At 41.4% G+C, this 22,878-nt stretch overlaps 1 protein-coding gene across 2 annotated transcripts in view; it reads left to right on the forward strand.

Annotated features, from left to right (window-relative positions):
• The window catches only part of LOC143830358 (cytosolic phospholipase A2 epsilon-like), a 49,142-nt gene that overhangs the window by 14,834 nt on the left and 11,430 nt on the right, over positions 1-22,878 (forward strand). For both annotated transcript variants that reach the window (XM_077322777.1, XM_077322778.1), the window contains 14 exons: positions 1,816-1,947; positions 4,125-4,165; positions 4,878-4,920; positions 7,633-7,690; positions 8,639-8,808; positions 8,925-9,011; positions 10,912-10,949; positions 11,724-11,859; positions 14,311-14,447; positions 14,934-15,156; positions 16,595-16,709; positions 17,712-17,849; positions 19,107-19,214; positions 19,560-19,751. In XM_077322777.1, the coding sequence (XP_077178892.1) occupies positions 1,816-1,947; positions 4,125-4,165; positions 4,878-4,920; positions 7,633-7,690; positions 8,639-8,808; positions 8,925-9,011; positions 10,912-10,949; positions 11,724-11,859; positions 14,311-14,447; positions 14,934-15,156; positions 16,595-16,709; positions 17,712-17,849; positions 19,107-19,214; positions 19,560-19,751 (1,618 nt within the window). The remainder of the gene's footprint in view (positions 1-1,815; positions 1,948-4,124; positions 4,166-4,877; positions 4,921-7,632; positions 7,691-8,638; positions 8,809-8,924; positions 9,012-10,911; positions 10,950-11,723; positions 11,860-14,310; positions 14,448-14,933; positions 15,157-16,594; positions 16,710-17,711; positions 17,850-19,106; positions 19,215-19,559; positions 19,752-22,878) is intronic.

Consider the following 22,878-nt stretch of genomic DNA (forward strand, 5'->3'; position numbering starts at 1 on the left):
CTTTGTGAGCAGCTTGAGAAAATATCCAAGCGGCAGGACCTTGTCATCATGGGTGACTTCAATTTCCCAGATGCGTGCTGGGAAACAAACTCTGCGAAGTGTCCTCAGTCATGCAAGTTTCTGACCTGCCTGGCTGACAATTTCATTTATCAAATGATAGATGAACCCACAAGAGGTTCGGCCATACTGGACTTAATAGTGACCAACAGGCAAGACTTGGTGGATGAGGTGAAGGAGACGGGGACCCTAGGGGGGAGTGACCATGTCCTCATAGAATTCCTTTTGAGATGGGGAGCCAAGGAAGCTTGTAGCCAGACGCGGATGTTGGATTTTCATAGGGCAAACTTTAATAAACTTAGAGACATGATGAGTGTCATACCATGGATGAGAATGCTGGAAGGGAAGGGAGCATATGAAGGGTGGGCGCTACTCAAACAAGAGCTATTGCATGCTCAATCAATGACTATCCCAGAAAGACGAAAACACTGCAGGAGCTCTAAGAAGCCTATTTGGATGAACAGAGAACTTCAAGAGGAACTAAGAAAGAAAAGGAAAATGTTCAGGAAATGGCGGGAAGGACAGAGCTCTAAAGAAAAGTACCTACTAGGCACTGGAAATCAATCATCAGAAAGGCCAAAGCTGAGAGTGAGCTAAGATTGGCCAGGGAAGCCCATTGTAACAAGAAAATATTTTTCAGTTATGTGAGGAGCAAACATAAAGTAAAGGAGGCAATAGGCCCACTGTTGGGTGCAGATGGAAAACTCTAACGGAAGATGCAGAGAAAGCAGAAAGGCTTAGTCCCTATTTTACATCTGTTTTTTCTCCACAGGTCAAAGGGTTTAGGCACATCTAGAGATGGCCGTAGCCAAAGGATAGTGTCTGGGTGGCAGGTTAACATGGATAGAAAGGTTGTCGAGAGGCATTTAGCTGCACTGGATGAGTTCAAATCCCCTGGGCCGGATGAAATGCACCGAGAGTGCTCAAAGAACTTTCCAGATAACTTGCACAGCCCTTGTCCATCATCTTTGGGACCTCTTTAAGGACTGGAGATGTCCTGGAAGACTGGAAGAGAGCAAACATCATTCCAATCTTCAAAAAAGGGAGGAAGGATGACCCGGGAAACTACAGACCAGTGATTCTGACCTCAGTTGTGGGGAAAATAATGGAGCAGATATTAAAGGGAGCGATCTGCAAATATCTGGAGGACAATTTGGTGATCCAAGGAAGTCAGCATGGATTTGTCTCCAACAGGTCTTATCAGACCAACCTGGTTTCCTTTTTTGACCAAATGACAGGTTTGCTGGATCGTGGAAATTCGGTTGATGTCATTTACTTGGATTTTAGTAAAGCTTTTGATAAGGTTCCCCATGATGTTCTGATGGATAAGTTGAAGGACTGCAATCTGGATTTTCAGATAGTTAGGTCGATAGGGAATTGGTTAGAGAACTGCACTCAAAGAGTTGTTGTCAATGGTGTTTCATCAGACTGGAGAGAGGTGAGTAGCGGGGTACCTCAGGGCTCAGTGCTCGGCCCGGTACTTTTTAACATATTTATTAATGATCTAGATGAGGGGGTGGAGGGACTACTCATCAAGTTTGCAGATGACACCAAATTGGGAGGACTGGCAAATACTCCGAAAGATAGAGACAGAGTTCAACGAGATCTGAACACAATGGAAAAATGGGCAAATGAGAACAAGCTTTCTTGCACTGCAAGTATCAAACCACTTTTACAGCATGGGATATTCAAAACTGTACATGGCTCTTGTGGTGGGAAAGTACCATTTACTGTTGGTCTTTCTTCTTTATCGGTCAGAACACTTTGGAGCTGAGCATCCATGATGCGGATAACATTTCTAAGGATGACCACCTTTTCACTGTGTGCTTTGATATAGCTGGACTCCCACTAAATGAAAAAGTTCTTAAGCACTTCAAGTCCAGTCCAAAAGTGAGTATTAAAAACTCTACCTTAAGAATCCACATCTCACAGTCCAACACCAAGGCTTGCAATTCAGCAAAAAAGAAACAAATCCAAAATGGTTGCCACATTTGTATCATAGGTGTTGTGATTTTATTGGCTTATAAACATCGGCTATCCATAAAGTTGCCCTGATCTAGATGCAAAACTATGCATTCTGAACTAGATGGTAAATCATGTATGCAACTAAAGGCAAGACATTTAGACTCATAGAATCATAGAGTTGGAAGGTCGTCTAGTCCAACCCCCTGCTCAATGCAGGATCAGCATACAGCATTCAGGGTAAGTATCTGTCCAGCCGCTGCTTGAAGACCGTTAGTGATAGGAGCTGACCACCTCCTTAGGCAGTCAATTCCACTGCTGAACTACTCTGACTAGGAATTCCCCCCCCACCCCGATATCTAGCCAATATTGTTCTCCATTTAGTTTAAACCCATTACTGTGGGTCCTATCCTCTGCTGCCAACAGGAACCTTTCCTTGCCCTCTTATAAAGGACCATCTTTCAGATAGACAGCAATCATGTTCCCTCTCAACCTTCTCCAGGCTGAACATTCCCAAGTCCCTCAGCCCTTCCTCACAGGGCTTGGTCCCCAGGCCTCAGATCATCCTTGTTGCTCTTCTCTGAACCCTTTCAATTTAGTCCATGTCCTTTTTGAAGTGATGCCTCCAGAACTGCATGCTGATCAGGTGGGACAGACCAATGGGACCATGACATCTTACGATTTTAATGTGATGACTCTGTTGATACAACCCAAGACTGCATATGCCTTCCTTACTACCACATCACACTGTCTGCTCATATCTAGTGTAGAGTCCACAAGTACCCCAAGATCATGTCCACACAGTGCTAACCAGAAGTGTCTCCCATCCAGTATACATGTTTCTCATTTTTATGACTCAGATGTATAATTCTATACTTCTTAGTGAATTCCATCTTCTTCTCATTTGCCCACTTTTCCCAATGTATTTGGATCTTGTTTAACTCTAACTCTATCTTCTGAGGTATTAGCTACTCCTCCCAACTTGGTGTTAGCCACAAATTTAATGAGGTTTCCCCCTACTACTTCATCCAGTTCACTGATAAAAATGTTGAAAAGTACCAGACTCAGTACCAAGCCCTAAGGCACCCTGCTGCTCACCTCCCACAACTCTGACCCACTCTGTTTCCTCTCTGATCCACCTATTGAATTTGCACACAAAAGGTCCATGTACACATTAAAAACTCACTGTGATTGATAGAAAACAACACAAGAACTTTTTATCAAAGTGATTTTTCCAATGGAGCCACCAGGGGATGATCTGAAAACTGCATGGGCAGGGAGGTTAAAACAGTATCTTTCTGTGAGTTGTGATGGCAAACATATTGCATGCATGACACAAAATCCTGTAAATGTGTAAATTGAACTATAGATATCATTTTCTAAAGTTGTCTAAAAAATTACTGTGCAGTCCAGATTAAGGCATTCTGTTTATGTTCCATCAGATTAAGACAGTTCATAAGCATAAACCACTTTCAGTGAAATCTATGGCAACATTCCATTAACTTTAATGGCTCTAGATTTGACTCAAAAAATTTAAGAAACAGCATTGTAGGATGAAAAATATAAATAAGGAAGGAAGCAAAATATTTTTTTTTGGCATTTTGCGCTTGATAATTTCCACCACTTATCATCATCATATTTTCTTACAGAAGAAGCGAGGTTCCATCTGTGGATATCTAAATTCTCAGAAGGGGGTCACAGAGAAAGAAAACACAGTTCTGCAGACTTGAAGGGCCCCTGCCCCGCAAGCTTGCAGAAAAATCTGAAAATCAAATATATATTTATATATGGGGTTATATTCCCCTAAAATCAAAAAGCATTATCTGCACACTTACCTCCTATTTCAGTGGTGGGGAGTGGCTGGGAGCTGCAGCAGTCCTTGGTGTAGTCCATAGTGTATGGGGAGGCTGGAGCCATGGATCAGATATTTTGGTAGCTGCTACAGAATACAGAATTGGTTCTCAGCAAAAAATACTGAATAAATACTGATAAGGTATTTTATTGGTATTTCATTCAGCTTTGCTAAACTATAGCAACTAGAGTAGAGCAGGGATCATTGTTAGAAAGCCATAAGAAGGGCTTCACTATTTTACCTCTTATTCCAGGATCATGAAGAGCTAGAGGTGGAATTCCTGTTATGTAATAGGTGAGTTGTGAGATATTTCCAAATCTCTAAGGCAATATCTCTTCATATTCTTATGCCCAGAATAAGGATCTGTGAAATCAATTCTTAGAATTTGAGGAATCTCACCAGAGATTTTATAGTGGAAAAGAAGATGCTATCTGTATTTTTGTTTAATTGGTATCTGGTATACAGGTACCAGTATACATTTTAACAAAGGATCACAAGAAATTAAAATATTTAAAATATTTATTTACAGCATAAAGAAAGGGTAGGGCCAGCATAATTGAAAACATGTATTCTAGTGTCTCCATGCTGTGCCTGGTTTATGCTATTGTTGTTCTTGATGGTGATGATGATAATAATAATAATTTACAGTCCACTACTCTCAACAGATTTGGAGTGGGTAAAATCAATAAAATAACAGTACAAATATATATAATACTATTTAAAATCAAATATTTAAAATGTAATTAAATATAATTAAAACTGCCTAGCCTTACAATGTTGGACTGCAGGGGTTGGTTTGTGTTCTGATTGGTAGAGGTAGCTGGGTTCTTGAGCAGGTGGATTCTCAGGCAGGGAGGCCAAGTTCTTTGTGGTGTTACTTACTTGTCTCAAACATAAGTCTGGTGGAACAGCTGACAGCTGTCCTAAGACCAGAAACATAAAAAGTTACAGTCATGCCATGCTATGTTAATGAATAATAAAATATGCATATTTCATTTTCTTTTAGTTCAATTGATGCTGAAGCTGTCATTACTAATGGAGTTCTGCTGGTAACATTTATTTCTCTGTGTTTTCTTACTCTGTAAATATCTGGTATATGCAACAGTTAAAGCTTTTAATTTATATGCATCCATGCATCAACCAATCCCTCTGGTTCACCTTTTGTTGCACCCATGCTGCTGTCCTCTGCATTGTCTTAGAGTGGAGAAAGCCTCAGATATCCCTCTCCCACTTTTCTGCCCTGCCTGTCTCCTCCAGTCTGCTTATTGGAGGAGGGCAGGATACTGTTTCCGTTGGCTGCAGAGAAAAGGACACGCAGTAATGGGTTTAAACTACAAGTACAACGATATAGGCTAGATATCAGGAAAAAAATGTTCACAGTCAGAGTAGTTCAGCAGTGGAATAGGCTGCCTAAGGAGGTGGTGAGCTCCCCCTCACTGGCAGTCTTCAAGCAAAGGTTGGATACACACTTTTCTTGGATGTTTTAGGATGCTTTGGGCTGATCCTGCGTTGAGCAGGGGGTTGGACTAGATGGCCTGTATGGCCCCTTCCAACTCTATGATTCTATGATTCTATTGAACCTCCAGAAGCCCAGGGAAGCCCTGTCATCCACTCTGTTAGTAGTAAATACAGAGGGGAGCCACCCCAGCAATCAAGTACGAGATTTCTTGTGAGATATGCCTGGAATGAAACTGAGTGTGACTTTCCCCTTAATCTATCATGCACCATCTCCTACGAAGGCCGAAGTTCAGAAAAAATGACCGTATCAAACATTTTTTGATGAATTGATAAAGGAATACAGATGGATAAACTTTTCAGCCTTCCCATTAGTTTCCAACTGGCAAAACTGTGGGGAGCAGTGCTGGAGGCCCCTTCTCACTTCCCTTCTCCAGTGTTGTTGCTGGAGAACTTTCCAATTGGAAAATCAAGGGAAGATGGATCAGGAAGCTGGCAGATGAAGAGCTGTGTCGGCCATAGGTGCTGCCTGAGCCACTCTCCCTAATCTTTCCCATCAATTTCTAAACCAATGATTCTGCAAGTAGCAGCACTGGAGGTGTGAGGGGGGGGAGAGTCAAGCTCACACCACAACCCACTTTGGGTTTTACTTGTCAATGTATATAATTCTCAGTGTGGCCAAATCTGTGGTTATTTAAATCCAGAGACTGGGGCCATGCACAGAAAATAGATCTTACTACAAGCCTGAGAAATGCCCCAAGTTTGTAGAAAAATCTGGAATATTTTTTAAAAGGGGCAAAATAATAGAGCAGCACCTGTATCTTGACAAAGCAAATGCCCTCTGTTGCTGTCACTTGGCAACCAAAACAGTATTGCCAAATGACATTTTTATTTCTGTCTGTAAAAGGCAGAGGGAAAGGAAGAGCCTTTTCCAGTGCTATATTGTCCTTTGAGCAAGAACCTATTAAGAACAGGTCTGGAAGCAGCCAGTGGGCAACTTGATACCATGCAACCTGCATGACTCACCCAAAACTGGTTGCTTGCTACTGTTCAACAACATCCACCCTGTCAAAGTCAGTATTGTGTTGTACTTAGCGTTTCAGATTAGTATCTGGGAGAACCATGTTTAAATCTGTCATGGAATCTTGCTGGGTGACCTTGGGCCACTCACACACATTCACCCTAATTTACCTCAGATGATTGCTGTGGAGATAAGAGAATAATGTAACTTGCTTGGACTCTACAGTGTAAAGAGTGACCTGGTATAAATATAGTAAAGAAATTATAAATATAGCTGAAGAGTAGGGGAGCAGATAAAAGGGAGGTTTGTTGGTGGTTTGAAAGATGAGAAAGAAGAAGAGAAAAGTGAGGATACAGGGGTTGCCAGGAGATGGGAAAGAGGACATAGTGTGGATACGGGGCATACAGGGGAAACTGAGGTACCTGTTGCAAGTCCTTGTGGGTTTCCACTGTGCAAAAGGGCCTAGCCAAGCAGCTGGCACTGTAAAACTCCACCAGACTTTTCCCAGACAGAGGCTTCTTAGAGGTAGGAAGGAGGGTAGTAAAGCTACTCAACTTTTCCAGGTTGAGGACTACTTCCAGGGGTGGGGGAGAGCCGGTGGCCCAGGTGCCACGTATGCGCATAGCTTCCATGCAAACGTGGTACCGGGCCACAGACTGGGGGTTGACAACCCTCAGATTAGCTGGTTGGTGGGAAGAACACAATAGTCAGGAAAAAGGGAGAGGCTATGGGAACTTTCAAAGAAGAGAAAAAGAAAAAAGTGGGAGAGAAGAAATCAGATTTCCTCTGCAAGTCCTTGTTTGTTCACTGCTTGCATAATTTTAACTATAAAATATAACTTAGAAATAGGTTGCTATGGAAGCAACATAGTGACAGAGAATATTTTAATAGAACTTGGAAATATCTGTCATTTACCATGCATGGATATATTATTATATATTATTTTCCATTGTTTCTTTCAAATGAGAAAATGTCATCCATTCTACTTGTTATAAACAGATTTTCTGAACTATAACATTCAATAAAATTATGAACCATGATTAGCCTATTTACAAGTTTTCTTTTCCCTATCCATTTTAAAAATCCAAGTTAAGCAATCAATGCAACCAGAAGCCATACTCCTTATTCATGAGGTATGGTGCTGCAAAGTTTTTATATGGAATGCATATCACTGCCCAAACAAGAACTTGCTTTATGCTCTCCTATTATGCGGTAGTGCTGATACAAATAAAAGACGTTTGTAATTAGATTCTCAGCTCTGAATGCTCTTGTTGGATTTTCACAGTCTCGCCAGGTTTGCTGTTTGGAATATGAAGTGCAGGGAAAAAAGAAACAAAAATCAAGTAAGATTATCATTTCAACAAATAGTTTCCTAAATTATATGGTTTTAGAATAGCTACAGTTTGGAGCAATAATATTTCAAAAAAGATACAATAATTGTAAATCATTTAAAGGCTAGCAAAAGTGTATGTCATTGATATACCAACTTCTCAACATGGCCCCAACTATGTGTATCTAAATCTGGAGACTCAGCTGACAATGGACTGAGAAGGTAGATCTTTCTACCAACTTGAGAAAAGCCTGAGGTTTGCAGAAAAACCAGATGTCTAAAAAACATTGGGTTGTTAATCCCACAAGGGGGACATAAAGGTCGATTGGCTGGCGGGTTGGAAGGAGAGGAGAATAAGAAAAGGGAAGAGGCTGTGGGGACTTTCAGGCAAGGGAAAGGGGAAGTAGCATGGGAGGGGAAAATAAGATTCCACACACAAGTGGATTCCACACACAGATCCCCTACTTGTAAAACTTAATTATCCTTAGATCACATTTCAACATTGCATGCTTATTTACAATTTCCTGTAATTAAGGCACTGTGTAGTCACCCCATGCAGTCCTATTTATTTAATTAAGGCTATACCTATTTAAATGACAGTTCAACTAGGAAGGTTTACATATGTGTAACACATGCAGGTGTACTTCTGAATGTATGTTTATATCCATATGACAATATTCAGCAATACCAATTGAACAGGCTAAGTGTGTGTTTTAATGGCAGGGCACACAGATTATTATCCAAGGCAAGTTATAAATGGCTATAGCCAGATCAAGGCTTAAAAGTGTTTCATTGGTCATATTTGGTTCATTTAGTAATATAAATGCTGTTTTAGCCATGGCATGATGGAATAAAAAACACAGTGATTACATAAAATCTAATTTTAAGAGAATACTTTTTAAATTTAGCAAGGAAAATTCTTACATATGATTTATGATCATTTTTCGCTTTCTCTTTTTAGAGCAAAAATTATCCTTTATGGTAAAGGGATCCCATGAAGGACCTCAGGAGTATAGTCTTGGCTCTGACTTTTGTACCTGTCCTGCTTGCCATTCAGCATTCCATTATGTGAAATATAAGCAGCCAACACTGGATGTTAAACTACCAAAGAAGGATCTAGACTATGCTTTTGTATGTTGTTCAACAGTTTTCTTAGCATTAATCATAAAACAATACCAGTATCTTTACAGATACATGGATGTGAGACATCAGTCTTTCTGATAGAAAAACACACTTATTTTTTTCAGGGCCCATGTGCCTATAATAGAGAAGAAGGAACCCTGACAGTACAGATCAATTCACTTCCTACAAAGAAGAAGATATTGCTCGCAGAGGTGAGAGTATATTTATTTATTTTTATTTATGTTTCAATTTATTAGTCACTGCCATCGGCCGAGGCTGGCTCACATTGATCACCTTCAAATCGCATCCTTTAGAGTAGGCTATAAGAAAGGAGGAATGCTGGAGGTAAATTTGTTAGTCACTGATGTCAAGATGTTCAAGGAAATATTTGTATATGTAAAAAATAGTCAACTTCTGTTCACTTCTAGCTAGGCACAAAATGCCTGTTCAATATTAGATTTAAGGATTATGTTTTTTAAATGAAATCCTGCCATACTTCAGCCTCCAAAACATTTCTCCTGCAAGCAAAAATATCAACAAAATATCAACAAAACATTTGGCGGGTCCCAGAATTCAACATCAAAAGTTTAACAAAGGTCAGTAGGCCAGGGACTTCAGATCTCTCCGATCTTGGGTAGTGTTATACTGTCCTCAAAAAACCAGATTCACAGCTTGGGAGGTACTGCTTGACACAGTGGCTAGGGTGGCCCAAAGAGCTTTTGTCCAGCTTCAGTTGGTCCATCAGCAGTATCTATTCCTAAAACAGTCAGATTTAACCATGCGATCCATGCCTTAGTTACATCAAGACATCCCTATTGCTAGGGATGACAGACCCCCCCCCATGCTCTCAGGCCCTACTTCACAACCAATCAGATGGCCAGCATGAGGGAGTTACTGCAAAAAAAGGAAGGGATAGCCGGCATTTTAGAGATGTGCTTATGTGACCTCAAGTGATTTAGGCACACCAGGGCAACCCTCTAAGATAGAAGCTATGGCAAAAGCTCTAGGGCAAAAACATTATAGTAGAAGCTAATTTTACCACAGGACAGGTCGCCAGCATTGTGTTGATAACACCTCTATTAGGCCCTTTGGTCATGAACCAGGAGAGAACATCGCCAACCACCCCCCAGAAAACAGTCATGATGGTGGTGGGCACCACAAAGCCATGGTATGCCATAGCCACTGCCTCCTTATTATACCCACTCTGTCCCCAAAAATGCTTGTGATTTCAAACATTAAGGCCCTAGTTCTGAGTCTAGTTGTAAAGAAACTATATTAAGAAACACTTGAATAATAGTGTAAACATGTTGGCTGTAATGAGTGTTTGAATGCACACATTCAAGGTACATAATCAAAGGTATATATGTATCACTGGAGGATGCTTGGCTTGGAACCTCCCAATATTTTGTTACTGCCCTACTAATGACAGAGATTTCATCATCAGTTCTATCTGATCTGATGAAACGGGGCTAACCTGGGTGTAAACTGCACGGAGCTTTTATTCCAACCCCAGATCGATTCAGTCCCTGCACTCTACACAGAATGCGATTTCTGTTTGGATTTGGGGCGATTTAAATTTTCCTTCTGCAGCAAGAAGGATTGATCTGGAGTGACCCTACCTTTATTGTGCGATATCTCAGAGTGCTGTTAATCCTCAATATCCAGATTGGGAAAGAAAGCTCCATGGTAGAGAACCTCTGATAGGCTACACCTGGTCATGTGACACGCTTGCCTTAAAGGAGAAGCTCCTAATTTCTCTCAACTTCTGTCGGTCCTGGATTTTTCCTCCCTCCTCTGCCTTTTTCGATCCTCTCCCCCTCCCCTCCAAGAAAAGAAAGAGGCTCCCTGCCTGGCTCCTCTCCCCCCCCCTTCAAGAAATGAAAGAAAGAGGCTTGGTTCCCCCTCACCTTCTGAGCATCCCTAACCACGTGCAGAAGACTTTCCTGTTTCAATGGGAAGGAGGGGGGGAGAGGAAGACCCGAGTTCAAAGCGATCTGAATTCAACAGGATTGACAATGGAATAAACAAAGTAAGTGCAAACTCTGCCCTGGACTACCCAGGTTATGGTACCCATAAAATTACTATATTTATACCTGTATTCTGTATTTTCAGAATAATGAATTTGCCTTGCATGTAAAGACAGACGACTGGTAAGAGAGCCACCATTTTTGGATAATAATCACTATAATTTGAACTATTTTCCGTTCTTATCAGTCGGGATACAAATCTGAGTTGTTGTTGTTGTTAGATGCGAAGTCGTGTCCCTCCCATCACGACCCCATGGACAATGATCCTCCAGGCCTTCCTGTCCTCTACCATTCCCCGGAGTCCATTTAAGTTCAAATCTGAGTAGAGGCTAGCAATGTGTGCATTCTTTCAAAGCAGAGAATTTATTCATTTTAGTAAAAATGGATACTTTTAGTACGTTGTATGCCATCTGGATGCCATCTGAAAACGCTGGAGGGCGTCACCCCAAGAGTCAGACATGACCTGGTGCTTGCACAGGGGATACCTTTACCTTTATCTATGCCATCTGCATACTGATGGTCACTGAATATCTTGAAATGTTTATATCCCAATCAATTTTCCAGTTCTAACAGCTTAAGAACAGTTAGTAATCACGCTTCTGTGATACCATTGTGTTTAGTATCAGCTACATTCTGAATGGAAAAGGTTGCACAAGCTTTGTCTACTGTCTGTTCCACTTGCACAAGCTTTTTCTACTGCCTTGAACAGCTGTAGCCTGGTTGTTAGAACATAATACACTGACATTCTTCTTTTGTAATGCGTTATATGAATTGCTTGTATTGCAGGATAGTTGGAAAGAGATCTGTACCTTGATTATTTGCACTTTCAAGTTGGGTAATGGTTTCTAAAAGCACAGACTGAATAAACAAGCCTGTCTCTGTCTGTTGGCATTCCAGTCAGAATGCCCTAGATGTGCGCTTGGGGTATGACCTATGTTCCCAGGAGCAAGATTTCCTTTGCAAAAGAAAGAAGATTGTGGCTGCAGCACTGAAAAAGGTTCTTGGGCTAGAAAGGGACCTGCAAGACCATGAGGTATGCAACATAGAATTCTGCATGTCCTTACTGATGTCCATCACACTGATGGCAGTAGCAACTAATAATTACTATAACAATAAAGAGACAATGCTCAAGAGGCTTTAGATCCAAGTCACTGGCTCTAAAAGAACTAAGCCTGCAGCTGATTGAGCATGAAGGGTGTTTTGCCCCCCCCCCCATGTTGAAAAGGAGTGTAAGGCAACTTGGAGGGTAGTTATGATATAGATATAACCTTTCATGACATACAATTCAAATAAATTCAGATAACCACAATACAGATGCTCATAGGTGATATACACTGAAACCCGATGTGCAAGCTAGCATATTTGCAACTACAAAAGATTGACTATTAACATAGAATATAGTACATTTGCAGTTTTAGCCAATAGAGCATGATTCTTCTCGTTAAACAGAGGCTTAATTGGGCAGAAAAAGGAATGGTTGACTTACTTTCAACAGAAACACAACTCTACATTTCTTTATCCAAATCACCTGATATTGCTGCAGAAATCCTGAATCAGGGCTTTACTGCTGTGGTGAAAGGGTTAATGGTGAGCAACCGGGATCTAAATCCTAACAAGAAAGAAGTAATGCTGAAATCTTGAGACATTGTGTCCCCTCCCACTGTTGGAGTCCAGAGACCCTGTTAAGAACCTAAGGATTATACTGGAACCAGCACTGTTCCTGGAGAACCAAATTAATGCAGTTGCAAAAAATGCTCTTTCACAGCTCCCTATCTTGACTTGTTAGATCTAACCACATGAATCCATGGTATGGTAACCTTGAGGCTAGACCATTGATATGTACTCTAGATTGATTTGCCCTTAAAGACAACCTGAAAACTCCAGTTAGAGCTGTAGCCTGGTTACTGTTGTGCACTGGGTGAAATATGCATGCCATAGACATACCATTGGTTACTGATCAGTTACTTCATTCAATTCAAGGTTCTGATTATCACCTACAAAGCTCTGAAAGGCCTTGCATACCTGCAGGACTGTTTCTCCTGCTATGATCCTCTGTGACAGTTTGCTCATTTGAGCAAAGCCTTCTAAAGTTGCCAACCCGCGAATGGCTAAAATGAGCAGCAACCCATTCACATGCATTTTCAGGGGTAGCTCCCCCTTTGTGGGCTAGCTTGCCAGAAAAGGTCAAAAAGTCTCCTACATTTCTGTCCTTCCAAAGAACACACAAAATTGTAATGTTAGAATCATAGAATCATAGAATAATAGAGTTGGAAGGGACCTCATGGGTCAAAAGAGCATTTAAAAATATATATTACATGTGCAGTATTCCCCCTGGAGAACAAGTACAGTCTGCAAATACTAATCTGTTGGTGATCCATGGCTCCAGAGAAATCTGGCTGGCCTTGACCAGAGGCCCTGGCTCTGGCCTGGTGGAATGAGCAACCAATTGAGATCTGGGTCTTAACAAAGTTCTGCAGGGCCTGTAAAACAATGCTCAGCACCATAGATGAGCTAGGATAAACAGAAGATGAGCTATGAGCTTCACTCTGCTTTTTTCATCCCATGTCCTTCTCTTGGCTAATGCTGGCCATTCCCACACTTTAGAAGACTTCCTGCCATTATTCTTGAATAGCTCAAAATAGAAAGTCCAGTGCAGCTATGGTGTTAATGTATTATGTTTTTAAAGATGATTTTAGCTGAAATTACACGTTGTAAGCTACCCTGAGCCTGCCTGCGGGGAGGGGCAGCCTATAAATTATAATAATATAGAATGAACAGCCCAGGAAGGGCACCTTTATAATGGATCAGAATGGTAGGTCACAGTGATGATTATTATGGGTATCACCTGCCTTTACTGTGTTACCTTTACTTTTTAATTTCACTTTCTATGTTGCCTTAAATAGTGCGTTGTGTGCATTGTTATCTAAAAATCCAAATAAATAAATAAAATTCTGTAAATTAATCCTTGATTTACTGCTAGGTACATTGGTTATTTTAAGCAGGAATTGTTTATATCCTGAAATCCACCTTGAGTCTCAATAGAAAGGCAGTCTATAAATAAATTAAGTAATATATAACTTCCCTATATATGGTCATGCAGAATATATCCCATTATGATTCCCTATTCTTATATCTTGGGCGCTTAGAATAGTATATATAGTCACTTTTTTTTTTTTACCAGTTACCTGTTTCTTTCTTGATAGCAACTTGTAAACATGTTTATGTGCTACAAGATTTTGGCTTCATGATGATTTTTCCAGACCTCATCATACCATAGCATATAACCATATAGGGGATATAATGATGTACCTGTAGCATACCCTCACCTCATGCTTTTAAAGCAGGAAGTATGTTTTCTCCTTGATATCTTTTGTGCCAGTATTTTTAACATGAAGCAAGGACAGGCTTAACTCAAATGTTCAAGTGCCACCCAGACTTGTGTATCATCTCTCTGTGCTCTGTCCTCCTTATTTCTGTGTTTTAGATTCCTGTTGTGGCAATCATGACAACAGGAGGCAGTACAAGATCATTGACAGCATTGTATGGAAGCCTACAAGGTCTTAAGAAGTTAAATTTCATAGACTGTACTACATACTTGACTGGTTTGTCTGGTACAACATGGTAAGTTTATGGGTATTAAGTCAGACTTATATTTGACCATTCTGACTGTTGCTCAATAGTCTAACATTTTCTGACTCTGTTGTACAGCCCAGTTTAAAAAGACTCTCCAACAAAGCTCATAAAACAGATGATCCTGCAGGTAGTCTGACCCTGCAGGCTGACCTGGACTTTGCTGGGAAGCCCAGTTCAAACCTAACAGAGCCCCAAAAAGAACTGATCCTGTGAGGAGAACTCTCTCTGCAGGATCAACTGTTTGGGCGGGTCTGTTTGTTTGAACAAGGCTGTTCAGCCAACACAGGCTGAAGGTGGCTACTTTGGAAGGTGGACTCTATGGTATTATACCCAACCATGGTCCCTCCCCTCCCTAAACTCCACCCTCTTCAGCCTCCACCTTCATAATCTTCCAATCTGGAGCTGGCAATTCTTTCTGGTCTGGTTTGACTATTCTTGTGTTATTAGGCTTCTATTTTCATTTTTCATTCCCAGGACCATGGCAAATTTGTACAAGGATGCTTATTGGTCGCAGAAGGATCTGGATGAGCAAATCAATGAAACTAAAAGACATGTGACCAAATCCAAGGCAGATGTCTTTTCCATAGCGCGTCTGAAATATTACAACAGGCAACTGCATCAGCGGAAACAAGATGGACAAAAAACATCATGTATCGATTTGTGGGGGCTCCTCATTGAATATCTGTTAAATGATGGGGTATGTTGTCCTAGATGTTTCCTGTATTCACTTAGTTTTTGCTTATATGGTAGTATGATACATAATTATACATAAGAATGCAAGCTAAAAAAGGTAAAGGTAAAGGTATCCCCTGTGCAAGCACCGAGTCATGTCTGACCCTTGGGGTGACGCCCTCTAGCGTTTTCATGGCAGACTCAATACGGGGTGGTTTGCCAGTGCCTTCCCCAGTCATGACCGTTTACCCCCCAGCAAGCTGGGTACTCATTTTACTGACCTCGGAAGGATGGAAGGCTGAGTCAACCTTGAGCCGGCTGCTGGGATTGAACTCCCAGCCTCATGGGCAGACAGCTTCAGACAGCATGTCTACTGCCTTACCACTCTGCGCCACAAGAGGCTCTTTGAATGCAAGATAGATATTTAAATACATTTAAAATCTATGCCCAGGCAGAGAAAGGGGATATTGTTTGTCTGCGTTAGCTGGATATATTTAAAATGGCATTGGATTTTAAAGACCTCTGAGAGGTATATGCCCTTCTTAGGGCACATAAAGAAAACAATTACTCCTGGTCAAGTTTTGCAGGTATTCAAAATAATGTCTATTTACCAGATGTGAACAAAGGATATGATTAGGTAACTCAAGAAGTGATCTCTCTTTTAAACTGCCCCAAGTTTCTGGTGGTGGTGGGGATGTCATTTGTCTCCTGCTGCAGAGACCAAAACCAGTGAACAAATTATTTTGGATATGTTCCCAATAGGACATGGGCAAAAGCTCATTTTAAACTGTAATCTATGGCAGTGATGGAGACAAAAGACTAACATCTTTCTTCCACCACTGTGACTGCAAATGTAACTCAGTGGAGCTGTTCCAAGTGGTCAGAGGCCTGTTGGGATTGTGACTCCAGGAGGAGGTGGACTGCTTGCAGATAAAATCTTTTGCATCTGGCCCAGCTTGGTCTCTATGTCAACAGTGATAGAGTTAAACAGCTCCAGTGTGCACCCTTGTGTGTTTAAATATATCTGTAGTTTTTCTGTCTGTAGTTTTATAGCTGCTGTCATTTCCCCCCCAAGTTTCTTGGTGCTGGTTCTTAGCCTACATTTTAGCTGTAGTAATTATTCCAATTCCAATGTTGTTCTTTTATTGAAACTTGGCTTTATGTGGTGAGGTAGTATTGGGATGTCTAGATCTTTACTGCCCTTGTTTTGAAATCCGTAGCATTTTATACTCAATTTCCTATTGGAATGATTGTGTGACTACATATACATAGAATCATAGAATCATAGAGTTGGAAGGGGCCATACAGGCCATCTAGTCCAACCCCCTGCTCAACACAGGATCAGCCCAAAGCATCCTAAAGCATTTGGATGATTGAAACTTTTAGTATTATAATCCAGGTGCTCATTGAGAAATTTCTTTTGGGCATATTGTTTGAACCCTAAAATATTTTGCCTTACACAGAAAGACAACCATAAGCTCTCTGATCAGCAGCAAGCAGTGAATGATGGTCAGAATCCTCTACCCATCTATACGGCAATCAATGTGAAAGAGAAGTACAGTACTATGGATTTCAAAGGTAGCAGTATATGCAGAGATTTCTGATTTTTAAAAGTGTGGGCATCCTCATGCCCTGTTGCTTTGAAGAAGAGAATAAGAATAACTGGTATGTCCTTGCATTTACTTTAACAGCTACCCCAGTATCATGGGTCTGACCTACCATGACTTATAGGGATTAAAAAGTGCAATGAGGGTCTGATCCTGACTGTGCCGACAGCATAGTGGGCTGAGGCATCCCCCCCCCCACACACACACACACCATGCAAGTGCTGAAAGAGCTGTCCCACATAGTTGTTTCAGTACTTGAAAACACAGGAGGGGCAAACAAGAGTAACTCAGCCAGCTGCAGTACGGATATGATCAGAATCAGCCCCTTCAGCATTCTTAAATCCCTTTAAAATAGTGGCAGCATCCATGGGTTGGATCCATGGATGCTCTCACGTCTAGTTTGGCTTTCTATATGCAGTCATGGGATACACACGGTGTTAATGCTCCTACAGATGTATGGACCCAGCTACCTCAGTTAGGGAACTGCCATTCAAACCCTTCAATTTATGCTCAGATTCAGAGATGTGCAGCACTGGAGATTCAATAGGATGGGAAACTTCCCACCTGTAAAGTGGCTAGATATATCTACCAAATTTCATAGCTAATTATTTTTCATCACAGCCATTCTTCTTGCATATCACTCTTTTTATGGCATGGAGACGTTTACAACACTAGCTTAGGATATATGTCAAAGATCTACATGATCATTTTCAATACCTTTATTTACACAACGTGCTTATAACTACAAAATGCATTAAATTTACATTATTTATTTTTAAAATTACTTTTATGTATGATCCAATCAAAATTCTTACTTCCATAAAACACAGCATGTTTTTTACCTTTGAAATAATCAAATGCAAAGAAAAAGACACAATGAAACATCAAACAGAAGGAAACAAATGTGTCTTAATTTACAGAAGGATGGTGTGCATGTTTCACTGCAATGTATATGTGATTCTGTTAACAACAGAGTGGGTTGAGTTCACACCCTATGAAGTTGGAGTGTTGAAATATGGAGCTTACGTTCGGACTGAAGATTTTGGAAGTGAGTTCTTTATGGGTCGCCTGATGAAGAAGCTTCCAGAAACCCGGATCTGTTACTTGCAAGGTTATGTTCTTTTGGTCTTTTGATATTAGGCTGGCAACAATGTACCTGATTTTCTCAAGCAAGCCCAAGTGGTATGGTTACCCTTCATGACTGAAGCTAGAGAAACAGTGTGTTGCCTAATGCTTTTCAGTGAGGGTAAGGCTGAGTTGAAGTTAGTACCTGAGTCTTGCCATCATGTAACTTATGGCAGCGACTTTGCTATATTAATTCATGGATTCAGATCACTCATAGTACAGAGAGGCAGACAGGACAGGGTACTTTTCTTTTAGCATCCTTTCATGAAGACAGGCTCCCTGTCTAGGCTGCTTTCATTCTTGCAATAACCCAAGCAAACTATAATGGAATTTAATTCTGTATTTAATGAATCAGACAGATAGAGCACCTTTAAAACTGTACAGACTTAAAAATATGATTCTACTATACTGATATTTTCTGCATTATCATCATCATCACATCACCTATCATGTTGCGTGTGGTATGTAAACTTGGATTCAAAAGACTGCTTGTAGAGGGCTACAAAGAGTCACCATGGGCCACCAGACAAAGACTTTAGCTGGCCCTATCCATCCCCATGTATGTAAAGCAACAAAAATTGAATCCAATAGCACCTTGAAGACCAACACAGATTTATTCATGGTGTGAGCTTTCATGTTCATGCACACTTCCTCAGACAAAGCTCACGCCTTGAGTAAATTTTGGGATTTATTTTTAAGTAGTTTTTCCAACAGATCTGGAAAAAAGTGTCCTTTCCCATTACTAGTGGCTACATGTGTGGAAATTGGCTGCTAAAGCTTTTTATGGCATGGAAATTAAAGGTATCATCTGGTAAATGAAATCCCATTAAGTCTCTATCAAAGCCTCTGGTATTTCACAAATTGGTAGCCCTAATTTCAGGCAAGCCCAAATGCTTGGCCACTTGTAGTGTGATCTCCCACCCCCTTTATATGAAAGACCCTTATTGTCTTTAATTCCGTAAGAGATGGAGGGAAACTGCCTGAGATAGCCGAGCTCAAAGCTTACGGTTCTCATCTTTAAAGGCCTTTTTTCAGCTGCCCCCACAGCCTAGTACTGAGGCTAGATTGGGTGGCAAACCAAGAAAGGGCCTTCTGAGTCATGGCAGCAAAACATTGGAACTCCCTCCCCCTGTCATTGTCTTCTGCTACAGGGTGAAGACAACATAAAATAATGAATAAATTGAAGAACATTTAACTGTCTTGTCTGTATTAAATTTACATTTAATTCTCCATTTCTTTATAGGCATGTGGAGTAGTATATTTTCCCTGAATCTCCTATATATATGGAATTTATCTCATAGTTCAGAGGATTTCTGGCATAAGTGGACCCAAGATCAAATAACTGACATTGGTTAGTTGTTTTAATTCCTGGCTGAGGGGCCACCCACAGTGGAAAGGGGTGTTACTCCAAGTGTCCTTAAAGAGGGAAAAGAGGGACAGGAGAGGCTACAGCACTGATCCATGGGGGAAGGCATTGTGTGGGGCCTGTGGAAATACAGGGCCCATAGCGCATGCTACCTGTACTACATAGAGTAGTACAGGTACATCATAGTACATCATAGAGTTACCATAAGTGGGAAGCAATAGCACTTAACACAACATATTTACTTTTATGTATTTATTATATAACTGCAATTGTGGGAAACAAAGACTAGACTAACCAAGTGTTTTATTATTGCTACCTTTTCTTCTATAGGTGAAGAGCTTCACCTGCCTACAAGGCCAAATGAACAAAAAACATATCTGTACACCCCTGCTGAACCCCTCTCCAGTGCTTTCAGAGATGTTCTCACTGATCGACTATCAGTTGCCCAATACCACAATTTTCTCAGAGGCCTACAACTGGATAACAGCTATCTCAAGCAAAGCAATTTTAATAGATGGAAAGGTATTTTCAGTTGACTTGTAGAAGGGCACCTTGGGCTCAAGGATGACGCGTACACATTTCTGTTGGCTTAAATAATGCCACAGCGTTATTGTTAACTTTGCAGGAGTGTTGGTGCAGCATGGGATAGGGAGCCTCACTTGTAGTCACCTGACCACAAGAACCTGGACCCCAGCAGTGCCCTGGGGCCCACCTGGTTCCCCTGCTAGGAACACAGGTCCCCTTGCTGCTGGGAGCCCATCCAAGGGAAATGTCCACCAGCACTCTGCGGCCCACCCAGCTCTCCTGCCGGGAACACAGGTTCCCTTGCCACTGGATTCCCACCAAAGGGAAGTGTCCACCTGGGGTGCCAAGAGGAAGCATAGACTTCCCTCGGTCCTACCTCAGGCCACCCAGCACTGTAAACCTTGGGGTACAGTTTGGTGTAGTGGTTAGGAGTGCGGACTTCTAATCTGGCATGCCGGGTTCGATTCTGCGCTCCCCCACATGCAGCCAGCTGGGTGACCTTGGGCTCACAATGGCACTGATAAAGCTGTTCTGACTGAGCAGTGTTATCTGGGCTCTCTCAGCCTCACCCACCTCACAGGGTGTCTGTTGTGGGGAGAGAAAAGGGAAGGCGACTGTAAGCCGTTTTGAGACTCCTTCAGGTAGAGAAAAGCAGCATATAAGAACAATCTCTTCTTCTTCTTCTTCTTCTACTAAAGAGAGGTGCCCAACTCTCTTGGTCCCACCCTGGGCTACCTGGCAATGTGAGCCCCATGCCTCCCCTGCTGGGTTGGCCCCATTCGCAGACCTGCTACCTCTTAAAGAGGCTGGCCAAGTAGTCCAGTGTGAGACCAAGTGATGCACAGACTGAACTCTTCCCAAACAGGCTCCATCCCATGCCAAACCACCAGCTCTAGAGAAATACAGTTCAGAGATGATTGACATTAACCATCCAAACATAACAATATAATGCCAACATAATAGGTTGGATGAGAGGGAAGCTGTTCCTGCGGCAGTTCTGGCAATTGAGGCTGGGCTCCATGTACGTGTGGTACCTTTTAAGGGGCCCCAAGCCTGTGCTTCTCCACCCCATGTCACAGGCAGGACACAATAGTGCCAAGGCCACCCTGCATGCCACTGAGCTCACACTCCTCCAGCTTGTCCTCCTTACCACCCGGCTCCTCCACGTCGTCAGTGGCGGCTGGAGGTGAGTATTTTGTGCTAATTGTTTTAAGAGTTAATATTTTGATGGTATGGGTAGGGTACAATTTTCAGGCTATTTAACACCTGCCAAGACTTCCCATCTTGGAGGGGATTTTTGCATAGCTATCCCAGTTTTAGTCTAAATTGAGGAGGACCCCCTCCTCCCAATCCAAGCATTTTGAAACTGGGTACTTTTGGTGCTATGAATTTAATCTCTCTACCTCAACCCCTGCCCCCACCAGGCCACTGAATAGACTTAAGCTAGATTTCCCATTGAATGTAATGGCTTCATGGGGTATAACACAGCCTATTTGGGATTCTTGAATAGTGTGAATCAAAAGCTGAATCAATTCAGCACCTGAATCATTCAGGAGACTCTTTACTTGGTTTAAAAATACCAATTAAAACACAAGGCATTTATTCAGTACTTTTTTTTCAGCCTGGTTAAACTAAATGCACATGCCTAGTCATTACATTAGAGTAGTGTGGTTCTGTGCAGACAAAGAACAACATAATTTTTGAGCAGTTTTCCATACTGACATCTACTGTAATACACTAGGGGGCAGTGTTTATGTAGTTGTTGAAAAACTTTGTTGTGCCTGAAACATAACGTCTTGATTTTGTTTGCTAGGAGTTAAATAAATTTGATTCATAGAAAGATGGATCAGCTAGGTGGAATTTTATAAGCAACTGCATTGTTGGTTTAACTTGATCAGAAATTCTTGCACAGAGGTGATCTTTCCTGTATTTGTTTAATATACCCCATCCCTGCATTTATTTATTTATAAATTTATAATCTGCTTTCCTTCTCAGCAGGGACCAGGGTTGCCAGCTCTCTGTTGGAAAATCCCCAGAGATTTGGGTGAAGCCTGGGGAGGGGAGGGGGAGGGGAGGGGAGGGGAGGGGAAGGTCCTCAGCAAGGTATAATGCTGAAGCAGCCATTTTCTCCACCAAAAATTATCTCTAAAATGTGGAGATGAACTGTAATTTTTTAAAACTGGTTTTAACCCACCACAAGCCTACTTGGGAGTGGTGGTTAAAATTTAATAATGATAATAATAATTAATAATAATAATTTTGGAAGAACTATGGGCCCCAGCTGAATACCCTCTATTTTATTATCACAACAGTCTGGTGAGGTAGGTTAGGCTAGGAAAAGTGCCTGCCCCAACACTATGAGCTTACATAGCAGAGGGAATATTTGAACCAGGTATCCTAATCACATGCTAACCAATACACCAGGCTCACTGGCCATATAGAGACCCTTCACCAATAGCTAGTAATGAACTCTAAACATCATAGTTAAAATAATAGAAGAATAAGAACATCAGTAGAAACAAATTGATCTGTTCTGAACCACATTGCTCCCTTGAGGCAATGATTTGTAAACAAAAACTTACATACTTACATACATAAAGCATGCAAATGGTGGATTAGGAAAAAACGATTATACTTGGTAAGATTGAAGGAAGCAGAAGAAGGGGTAGATAAAGAACAAGATGGGTGGATAGAATCAAGGACATGTGGATTGACTTTACAAAAACTAAAAGAAATGACTGCAGAGTTGAATGGCGGGCCTTTGGTCAGAAAATCACCATGAGTTAGAAACAACTGGACAGAATCCAACAACTAAAAAACAAAAACAGATTTTAAGCTCATTTTTCAGGTCCTTGTGCCAGCCTGTGGGGTTTGCTGAACAGCAAAGAACTATCACGTGCATGCCAGGGCTCATAAAAGCAAGAAGTAATTAAGAAAATTAAAACCCACAGCATCAATTACCCTCCTCAGTCTCTAATTTGATTCTTTAACTAGCAAGATTCAAGCCCAAGGGGGAGGAATCTCAGAATGGTGGAAGTGATCTCTGTAGACTGCAGATCAGTAATAATCCTGGCCTTATTTGCAGGTTGGCAGCCATAAATCCAAGACAAGATCTTAAAGGCAG

This window comes from Paroedura picta, chromosome 2 (assembly GCF_049243985.1).
Source record: "Paroedura picta isolate Pp20150507F chromosome 2, Ppicta_v3.0, whole genome shotgun sequence".
NCBI classification, from domain to species: Eukaryota; Metazoa; Chordata; class Lepidosauria; order Squamata; family Gekkonidae; genus Paroedura; species Paroedura picta.